Here is an 11220-nt window from a genome sequence, read left to right on the forward strand (position 1 = left end):
AAAGAGGACAAGGTCACCTATAAAATATGTTATATCTTAATTTTGTTTTCCCTTTGTGTGCACAAAAAATCGAGGAAAAAATCTTAGCAAGGTCATTTCAGTCTTTATCTTGGTGCAGACTAAATTAACTGAAATTGACAGAACATTAAGCATGTATTGTAAAGTACTTTGATCTCACCCTGTTTAGGAGTGTTTAACTGAGCTCAGCTGTAGGAGAGCTGCTAACTTCCTGCAGTAAAGATGAACTGGGCTTCCCTGCAGGATGTGTTCAGTGGAGTCAGCAAGTACTCCACAGCATTTGGTCGCATGTGGATCTCCATAGTTTTCATCTTTCGCACCCTGGTGTTTGTGGTGGCTGTGCAGCAGGTGTGGAATGACGAAGCCAGCTTCATGTGCAACACAGACCAACCAGGCTGCACCAATGTCTGCTACAACCTCATTTTCCCCATCTCCCACATCCACTTGTGGGCCCTGCAGCTCATCTTTATAACATGCCCATCTCTCTTAGTGGTGGGTCATGTCAAGCTCTGTGAGCATAAGGGTTACTATGTCAATCCGGGTAAGAAGCATGGAGGCCTGTGGTGGACATACCTGTTCAGTCTGATATTTAAAGTAGCCATTGATGCTGGCTTTCTCTACATCATCCACTATATCTACCAAGGATTTGGGTTGCCTAATCTCTCAAAGTGCAGCCTGTCTCCTTGCCCTAATGTAGTGGACTGCTTCATTTCTCAACCTACTGAGAAAAAGATCTTCACCTTCTTCATGGTGACCACTTCTGCTTTGTGCATCCCAATATGCATTGTTGAGATTATCTACCTGGTGTCCATAAGCAGTTGCATGACCAAAAAGGGGAAAGTGTGCCTGGTGACAGGTGAGCTGCTCCAACTCATGTCTGACCCTACTGCCGCCTCTAACCAGAACCTCAAAAATATCAAACTGGAGGAAACTGTTACTGAGAGAAGTCAGGGTCAATAAACCATCTAGAACTACTGTTCATTTTTTTCATGAACAAATAGGTAAATTGCATATACTGTTAACAACATGACAATACCTTATTGTATAAACTTGAAAATAGACCATACAATAAAGCAAACCAAGTCTAATTACAGGCTTTGCCTTAAGGAGCATGAAATGACATGACAGTCTTTGTGTGTTAGCTTCATTGATTCTATCTGTCAAGTTTTGTCAAAAAGATCTAAAGAATTTTTGTAATGTATAAATCACCTGATGTTTTATATAGTCCCAATAGTACTCACAGTGGATCCACTGTGTTGGGACACAGTCTTATCTTTTAGTTTTGGAAGTTTATTTTGAAGAAGAAAAAAAAAGGTTAATAATTTATTTCTTATGTAAGGTCTTCTATCTAGGCTACCTTGGAATGGAGGGATTTAAAGGCTCCTTTACTTGGTTAAGGTGCATACTGCCCCCTAGTGTATAAACATGAGGAAAACCATTTTCAGAAACAACTGCAATCCCCTCATCCTCATTACCAAAAAGATACAACCTGCAATTGCAATAAACGTTTTCCTTGTTATGGGTCATCATTTTTATTTTGTGTGTTTTATGTGTTATTAATAATGTGTATGCAATAAGATGATGGCTATATAGGTTACTGTAGCTATAGCTTTCATATGTTTGTTTATTATGTATTCTTCTTCATCTTGATGCCACTTTTGATAGAGTAGTATACTAAGATTTACATTATCATTCTACATAGGTATTTCTGACCCAGCACTAGAATGGTTCAGATCATAGCCTTTACAACAGAACAGAATCCATCACCTTAGAGAAACATAAATAATCTAATTCCCCAGTCAATCATGGTGCACCCCAAGGATCAGTTCAGTCCCTTCCTCCCACCTTTCATTGTTGTGCAAATGAAATTGAGTTGCATCTAAGTGTTCGACCATCATTATCCTGTCACAGATGCTGTTTGCATGCATTTCTGAATTAAACCTCTGGTTAGATGGAAATCTTCTTAGGTTAAACAGAAAAAAAGAAGTGTTGCTAGTAGGCCCCAAATCCTGACTATCTAGGCTATCCTGTTTCCCTGCCACCATTGTCAATCCTGTGCAGGTTGTTAGGAATCATGGTGTTGTTCCTGACCACATGCTTTTAAACTCACATCTCTCACTAAATCAATCTTTTGTCACCTTTGTATCACTGTCTGTCTTCTCCTGTTTCTCAACATGAAACTCTCATCCATGCCTTTATTAGCTCTTGTATTGAATCTTGTAACACTATCTAGTGGTCTACCTGCTAAAACTCTGAACAAACTTCAAAACATTCAAACCTCAGCTTCTAGAGTACATTTATACACAAAATGATCAGCACACATATCTTTCATAGTCTTGCTACAAATTATCTCCTTACATCCCATCTCTCACCCTTATGTCCTTGGGCAGCAGACTGCTTGCAGTGACACACACCGGGATGGTAGCTCCTTCAGTGCCACAGCCCCGAAACCCCAATATCTGCATGACTATTCTTTGATTTCATTTGTGAAATACCAATTTAAAATAAACACATTCCTCTTTACACAGTATTTTCTTCACCTACTTTTCTCTAAAACAATGGTGTGTGTGTGAGGCAGAAAGGCGCTATATAAATAAAGGATGATGATGATGATGATGATGATGATGGTGATGGCTTTCATAGCCCTCTCTCTCTCTCTCTCTCTCATTCATATATATATATCATATATATATATATATATATATATATATATATATATATATATATATATATATATATATATATATATATATATATAGCTAGCTTATGGTTTATGTATTTTCTGTATATAGTTGTGTGCGCATCTTTCGTAGATCTAAACCATATTAAAGATTTTCCTAGCTATCAGCTATGGCCGTTTTGCGTCACTGTACATTGCAAGTGTTTAATACCCCTCGTCCCAATTCCTGACTGTTACTGGTCTTTTGTTTTCATGTTCCTATAATACCTATTGTCGAGCAAACAGAGAAACGTAGCTAATAGGTTCGATTGTCAAAGGAGGTCAACAAATTGATAATATAGGCTACATAAATACAATCTTTTGGGAATAACTGAGACATAAAACAGTAATAAATAAATAAATAAATAAATAAATAAATAAATAAATAAATAAATAAATAAATAAAAAAAAATTAAGTGTAACCAGTAAATACCAAAACATATAACGTAAATTAACTCAACCCTGTGGCAACGTAGTTAATGTTTTGTGTCTTTCTCATCTGATTTGCCCTAATAATGGAATCACGTGTCTACTAAGCAGCAGACAAGGAAGATTCTAACCAACAGTAACCACGTTTACATGCATATTAGAATAATAGCCATGAAGCAGCTATCAAGACCACATCACATTCCCCATTGTAAAGTTTAATAACGTTGTGCGCATGTCCCTTTGCGTCAGAGCGGAAGTTTACAAAATACAACATGGCGAGAGTGAAAAAGTGTTTCTGCAGCAGAGACGGATTTTGTGCTGAAAACTTTAACAGACTTAAAGGCGGTGGGACTGCCATCCAGCTCACTGGCCTCGCAATATTCCAAGAAATGGCCTCCTCTCTCGCCCCTAACATGTGAATGTAAATCACTTTTTTTTTCCGGAGACCGCTATAATTTTATCGCAATTAAAAAAAATAAACGCCAACTGCAAAGGCAGGTCACATTGACACGCACGGGATTTCTCGCTCTGACTGCACTCACGCGAATGTCGTTGCCATGGTACCTTGAACACTGAACTTGAACACAGTGATACTTCACAAGCACTCGTCATTTTGGAGCGGATTAATTGTAGCGTGCATGTAAACAGATTTTCGTCAGACTGCTCAGTAGAGTGTTCACACGAACACCTCAGTCTGTAAACGGAACGAATTCAGTCGGATTGGGGAAAATGTTTTGTATGTGAACGTAACCAGTGAAACGCGTTAGCCCGCAGGCGGGACTCTAAGACTCTGAAGGCGTCGCTTCTGCCTCGCATTATTACAGCGACATGAGTTACTACGGACAGGTATATAGCTTCCGGGATGGAAAGCTAACATTTAGCTTTAGTTTGTTTTTTCAATTCTCGTTAATCCAGCCTTTCGTAGCGAGTGTTCTTGTTGTTGTTGTTATTGTTGTTGCGATATCAGCGAGATGTAAATAGCTACGTGTTTTAAAACAAGCTGTATGAATACTGAAACTGAATCTAGCTTCCTAGCTAGCTAATTAGTTTAGTACGGAGAGTTAGCTAGCGCTAGCTGGTTAGCTAGCTAATGTGGCAAGCGATCTTGATAACTTTATTCAGGAAGTATCCATTTTTAATCGCTGTCCATATGTGGACATTGGTGTCCAGAAGGTTTAGTTTATGTAACAAATATTATCCAACTTGATTTCTTTTTCTAAGTATTTATACACGCCAAAACGACTAAGCAACCCAGTTAGGTTAAGTTAACTGTGCTACCGAGTTTGCTAACCATGCCACATAGCTAGATGTCATTACAAATTATTTTGCCAGATAGCTAGTGGGAAAGACATGATAGAATTTGACTAGATAGTCAACGCACATAATGGCTAACTAACATATGCGTGGTATATGATGTTGAAATAGATTTTGTTACTTATTATTTACAGGGATATCCAGGACCAGGGGGCAATACTCCCCAACAACATCCATCTCCAGGGGCGTCATATGGAGGTGGTTCTGTTAGAGGGCCCTATGGTGGTCCAGCTCCACCTGGAGGTACCCCATATGGAGGTGCACCACCAGGTGGACAGTATACAAGAGGACCTGCACCAGGAGCACCATATGGAGGATATGGCCCACCTGGATCCAGTGGGCAGTATGGGTCAGGAGGTGGTGGTGCCCCTGGAGCACCTTATGGTGTAGGACAAGCCCCAGGAGCCCCCTATGGAGGGTACAGACAGCCCTATGGAGGACAATATGGACAGCATGCTCAAGGAAGTGAGAACAGCAAGCTTTTTGATTTTCCTTTGATGGAATAGTAATATGTATAAGTGTCATTTTAATCTGAGTTATAATCTAGGTGCTGGTGTTTTAGTGTTGTTATTTTTCTTTATATAAAGTTATATAGTTATGCTTAGTTTATATTTTTGATAATTCACTGAATGGGTCAAAATGGAATTTTGCTAAATGTCAATTGATATGACAGACAGCAGATTCAGTCTGGTCTGGCAGATGAAGTTTGGCGCAAGGATAGGGGCACAAAATGACACTCAGATGCAGCAGGTGTGCTCCATCTCCATCAGGTGTGCAGTGGCTGAGGCCTGTGCACAGATAACAGAAATTTATGAAGGTGCTGCAGACAAGTCCTTCATCCCTTTTATGGCAGTTCTATCATCTGCCCATCACCGGGTGACTGATGACTGACTGGTGACCAAGAAGCTGGCAGCTGCCTCATATAAAGAATTGGTACAGGTTGTGCCTGTAGCGGAGTTGGAGTAGTGGGCATGATGATGCATGTCACTTTCTGGGTGTGTGTGTTTTAAAGTGTGCAAAAGTACTGATTTTTATATACAGTGGTGTGTGCTTTATTGGCCACTTGGGCATGAATTGCAGTATGATTGTTAAATGGTCATTAACCTTCACCGAGTGGGACAGCCTGTCTGTTTTACAGTAGCAGGTCTTTGTTCCTCCTTGGGTCAAAATGAGACAGGGACACAGTGCATCACTTCACTAATTACTGTGTGGTTAAATTGTTGTTAGCATGGCACTTGTTATCCAAGGTGTTATCTTTATATTCTCAGATAAAGGCTTTATCCTAGTTTAACCTACTTTTGTGTTGCTGTTGTTCTTTACTTTGTAAACTTTGAGCTATTTCTGTGATTCCTGCAGTGCTTTTCCAGCTTTTTCTTAATGGGAGTGTAATCACTTTTAATTAACAACATAATGATTTTTGTAGGCGTTATGCTGCAGTCTGTTTTGGTGGTTGACAAATGGTTTTGATGTTCCAGGTAACATCCCACCTGGTGTTAACCCTGAGGCCTATCAGTGGTTTCAGTCTGTCGACACTGATCACAGTGGCTATATTAACTTGAAGGAACTGAAGCAAGCCCTCGTCAACTCAAACAACTCGACCTTCAATGATGAGACCTGCCTAATGATGATCAGTTAGTGCTATGCATATTATTTTAACACAACACAGACTCTTGTTCTTTACTGACAGGGCAGTTCTACTGCTAATGGATGTTTTCATGACCACCTAAGCATCTTTAGGTTGACTGGAAGAATGCAATTGATTAAACCAGTAATGCAATAACAAATCAGCTTCTCTATGTGGAAATTCATTAAAAGACAGATTTTTCTTCCTTAGATATGTTTGACAAGTCCAAGACTGGCCGCATAGACATATTTGGCTTCTCTGCTCTGTGGACATTCCTACAGCAGTGGCAGGGCCTGTTCCACCAGTTTGACCGTGACCGTTCAGGCTCCATCAACAGTAATGAGATGCACCAAGGTCAGTGGAGAGGAGAATGATGAGACTTTTGGTAGTAAATTGAACAAATGAAGATGACACAGTGTGGTGGGTAGAGGGTGGGGGATTCTGTGTCTGTGTGTGTCGAGTGTTGGCATGCCTCTTAAATGACCAATTACATGCTTTCATTTGTCTGGGAGTCTTAGTAAATGAGAAATGCTAATTTGTGTATGGAATAAGATGCCCTTCTCGGTGAGAATCGTGTTACTGTACATTCCCTGAGAAATAAAGGGAAGTCCTCCACTTTCCATCATCAGGTCAGCAAACCTCTCTCACTCTTACTTCGGGTTGCATATGATGGGACAGCTTTTTATATAAATTTCTTTTCATGTGCTCTTCCTCCATGTGGTCGCCTATGTTTGGACTCTTGTGTGTACTATGGTTTAGACAAGGAAATGTTTTCAGGATCTCAGATGTACAGCGTACAGTGCTGACTCTTGGCCTATTTCCAACTGCAGTCTCATCACAGTCACTGCTTTTTAATGCCACAATTTTGCATGTTGCCATATTGGCTTTAGGAACAACCAACATTTGCTAAATGTATCTTTTTAATTTCATTTTTTCTTGTTTGTTGTTTAAAGCTCTGTTTGACTTTTACTTCTAAAAATGTTGGGTTTTTTTGTTTTTTGTAATTCAGTTTCATTACTATTAAGTTTTTAGTAGTATTTGTTATTTAGATTAATTTTTACATATGGGTATCATATAAAAAACTTTAAGAATGAATAAGCAATTTTTTTTTTCATTCTGTACAGTTAGTGATTTGACCTATATATCTTTTTAAGGATAAGTCTTGTGTGCTCTGTTCGATTATCTTCCCTCATTCATTTTTCATTTTGGCCATTGTATCATGACTGACAGTATCTCTCTTCCTTTCAGCATTCTCACAGATGGGTTATAACCTGAGCCCTCAGTTCACTCAGAACCTGGTGGGCCAGTATTGTGCTCGTGGCATGGGTAATGCCCTCCAGCTCGACCGCTTCATCCAGGTGTGCACCCAGCTGCAAAGTATGACCCAGGCCTTCCGCGAGAAGGACACCGCCATGACTGGCAACATACGCATGAGTTATGAGGACTTTCTATCCAGTGCCATCACACGACTTATGTGAGGATCTGAATGGGAAATTCACTGGGTGGCAGAGTCTCAGTAGATGACCACTGCATTATGATGCCAAAGACCAGGTGGCACTGTCTAACCCTGCTGTAATGCCTTCCACTGTGGTATACTTCACCTACCCTATGTGCCCTGTGCTGCTGCACTGCTACTGCTGACCCTGTCCTGAATAGACCCACATTTATTGACTTATCGCTTAAACTCTTGCCTGGTTAAACAAATTAAAAATGAAAGCAGTGAGAGTATACTAACATACCATTTAGTTACTTTTTATTTATACGTGAAATATATTTACAATAACCTATTGATTGAGCTAAAGCATCTGCATTAAATCTGTTTCCAAGTATGCCTATCATGGAACATAATTGTATTAACTTTAAAAAAAAAATCTTGTTAAAACTATTGGGTTGATAAACTGCTTGTACTAAATTTTACCAATCAAATGATGCTGGAGTAGTTGCCTATATGAATAACCTTGATATATATATTAATTGATGAATTGCTCGAAAAGTCAAATAACGTCATTTTTCATGGGTAATAACCATATCTTTTCTGCTTTGCGCCAAAATATTTAAGAAAAAAAGTTATTTTTTTCTAATAAAGGTTCATGCTAATTGCTTTAGTGGATGTTTTATTTAATTAATAACATGTATTGAAAAATTAGTTCGTTTTGGAATGTTCTGGACGGGATATTTATGCTAGAAAAGCAAGAAAATGCGTCCGGTCTCAACAGTTCATATCATACGGATGCGGAAGGCGCTTTTTTGAATGTTTGGACGCTAGGTGTAGCCGTACCTCAAATGCATTAAAACTGAACAGAGCGGATAAACGTCAAACGTGGACTTCCTACAGGGCGTTGGAGGAATATGAAAGCCGCTTAGTGTATCGTTGAGTTCAGCACCATGGGAGAACTAGCTAGGTAGACTTCTGAAACGCCTTGAATAGGTAAACCAACAACTGCATTGTGTATTTAGCCTGCTAACGATGTATTTTATGTTTGTTTTATGTGTGGTTGTACGTTTTCAGTGCCGTGTTTCTGTAAGTTAAATTAGGTATACGCTATCCTAGCTAGGTGTCAGGCTAACCTAGCTGGCTAGCTAGTGGGGTTAATGCCGTTTATCCACATGCTAACTTCAACCGCGGAGGATTGACATGCTACAGACGGAGGTTTTTGATGGGAAAACAGGTTATAGGCTTCATTTTAATAAGGTTAGGTAATATAGAATAACATGATGCGAGGAAATACCTAGGTTAGCTATGTAAACGCCTAATCAGTGATTAAAATCTAAATATATCCTAGTTTTCTGTTTGTGATTGTAACTCATGGAACAACCAGAGACTCGCCCGCTTTATATCTTTATGCAGGTTATTTGGATTCAGATTCCGTCTGCAGTTATGTGGCCTGTGATCTGGACAGCCATGCGCACCTACGCGCCCTACGTGACCTTCCCCGTGGCCTTCGTGGTGGGTGCTGTGGGATATCACTTGGAGTGGTTTATCCGAGGAACTCCCAAAACACCAAGAGAAGAAAGGGGTATCGCGGAACTGCGAGAGGATAGGAAACTGGAGGAATGGGTTGGCCAGGATAGCACAGAAGTCCTAAGTCTGAAAGATAAACTAGAATTTACTCCCAAGGCAGCACTGGAAAGGAACCGACCAGTGAAGAATTAGTTGAATGAACATGACTCTTGCCCCATCCTACTTGCTGGTGGCAGGAAAGTATGGTATTATCTAAGGCCAAATGGATAGCTACAAGGTATATAAGCCCATAGTTCTGTAACACTTCCGTCCACTAGGTGGAGATCTTCTGTGCTATAATTCACCCATTCAGCTGCTGGAGCAGTAAACGGTAAATGCTGTGATGGATACAAAATTATCTTCAAAAATGCAATCCAAAAACAACCAATGCTCAGATGCAAAACAGACTTTTGCCTGATTAATCCACTTCTACGCATGCTGGACCTCCACTCACTGTATCATTGTTTGATGCTTTGATGGAGGTTTAGCTAAAGCTGCCTGTCATTTTATTCTACTGTGGTCACATAGCTGAAACTGGACATTAAGATTGTCATTTCCCAAGTGTTTTCAAAGCCAAAAGGAATTCCTGTTGAATGCAGATAGTTACTCTGTGTGCACTTGTAGCTGTGTATGCTTTTGATCTGCTTTTGGGAACTTAATGTGAACAGAAATTAGGCATATTTCCATTACCTCACCAGAAAAATATAAGATAATAAATGGTAAGTAACTCAAAAATGTGTTTCTGGTATTGTTTATAGAAAATAGCCTAATGAGAGTTAAGAGTTTAGTGTATTTGGACAGATGTTATCTATAAATCAATAGCCAAATTCCATTTTGCTGTTTATGTTCATTTGTGATTGGCTGTATGGCAAGTTTCTTTTTAGGTTAACATTAAAAGGAAACCTTGTTCACAATTAGAAATACAGAGAGAGGCTTTTCATAGGCAATTATTCGATACTTTTATGTAGACATTGAAATTCCACCATAAAAATCTTGTTGCTACTTTAGAGGATGCAACCTGCCCCAAAAAGTCATTAATAGAGACTTGCTCTCAAAACTAGGCAATGTGGGCAATGTTCTGTTTCAGCACTGCATGCGGTGTTTTTGGTTTATGCCTTTGAGATATTAACCTCCACTCTTTTGCTTTCATTTCCTTTCATTATATTCAGCATAGTATGACTGAATATTCTTATGATTGGACCAGTAGTGTTTGTCAATCTTTTTTTGGAACATCCATTTAGTATAACTCACATTTTCAATGCAACTGTCTGTGTGACTGATTATATAATGAGAGTATGTCACTATTATAGCATTTAGCATGATTTAAGGGGAAAAAGAGATCTTTGGCTAGCCCCAAATGCACACCTCTCTCTTTCCAGTGTAACAATGTAACTTATCTGCTGCAAAAAAAAAAAGAAAAAAAAAAGCAATTTTTAAATTTACAATTGGCTCAGCTCAATCATATGAGTGCATGTCTAACCAAACAACCTGCTATCAATTGCATTGTAACAATGAAATTAGTTAAATGTTTCTATAAACATACGTTTCCAACATTTGTAAACAAATTACCAAACATGTAACCACAGGTGGGGAAATAAGAGTCATTTATGCTGCTGAAACTTGCTCCATTCTATTTTTCCTAGAACTGTATAATCATTTCTTTGGATTGCTCACAGCACTCAAAACATACTAATGCTTAAAGTACCAATTGTGGTGGTTTTAAAGCCAAATTACATGTACATTATCTACCTATATATGGTACTAACACAGGCTTCTCATATTGGGTTGATGGACGTCATTTTGGTTTGGTTGCATTTTATCCAGAAGTTGACTCGGATCTCTGTCAACCCAATATGAGAAACGTGAATGGAGGGAAAAATGCCAAAGCAACTTCAAAAGTGCAGAACGATACATATTCTCAAAACATCCTGACTGAGGCTTTAAAAACATTTCCGCCTTGCCCCATGGGTTCTGATTTAATAGCAGTTTTCAAGACTATAGGGTTGATGAGACCTTTGGGTATACTTCCAGTCAGGGAGACTTTGATGGCTATAGTGCTCTTTCTGTTAGAATTATATGACGAATAGTAAGTGTGGGAAATGCTTGTCTGGCTGG

General features: G+C 39.1%; 3 protein-coding genes across 3 annotated transcripts; all 3 read left to right on the forward strand.

Moving 5' to 3' along the window:
- Nucleotides 1–231: 231 nt before the first annotated feature.
- Nucleotides 232–6300, forward strand: cx30.9 (connexin 30.9). The gene is made up of 2 exons (XM_027006367.2): nucleotides 232–824; nucleotides 6117–6300. Exons 1-2 carry the CDS (start codon nucleotides 241–243, stop codon nucleotides 6205–6207), a joined length of 675 nt encoding a protein of 224 aa, XP_026862168.2. The 5' UTR covers nucleotides 232–240; the 3' UTR covers nucleotides 6208–6300.
- Nucleotides 3471–8209, forward strand: pef1 (penta-EF-hand domain containing 1). The gene is made up of 5 exons (XM_027006318.2): nucleotides 3471–4012; nucleotides 4615–4945; nucleotides 5956–6111; nucleotides 6315–6458; nucleotides 7353–8209. Exons 1-5 carry the CDS (start codon nucleotides 3995–3997, stop codon nucleotides 7580–7582), a joined length of 879 nt encoding a protein of 292 aa, XP_026862119.2. The 5' UTR covers nucleotides 3471–3994; the 3' UTR covers nucleotides 7583–8209.
- Nucleotides 8210–8414: 205 nt separating this feature from the next.
- On the forward strand, nucleotides 8415–9840 carry smim12 (small integral membrane protein 12). The gene is made up of 2 exons (XM_027006319.2): nucleotides 8415–8532; nucleotides 8953–9840. Exon 2 carries the CDS (start codon nucleotides 8983–8985, stop codon nucleotides 9256–9258), a length of 276 nt encoding a protein of 91 aa, XP_026862120.2. The 5' UTR covers nucleotides 8415–8532; nucleotides 8953–8982; the 3' UTR covers nucleotides 9259–9840.
- Nucleotides 9841–11220: the final 1380 nt, after the last annotated feature.

This window comes from Electrophorus electricus, chromosome 8 (genome assembly GCF_013358815.1).
Source record: "Electrophorus electricus isolate fEleEle1 chromosome 8, fEleEle1.pri, whole genome shotgun sequence".
In the NCBI taxonomy this organism is placed as follows: Eukaryota; Metazoa; Chordata; class Actinopteri; order Gymnotiformes; family Gymnotidae; genus Electrophorus; species Electrophorus electricus.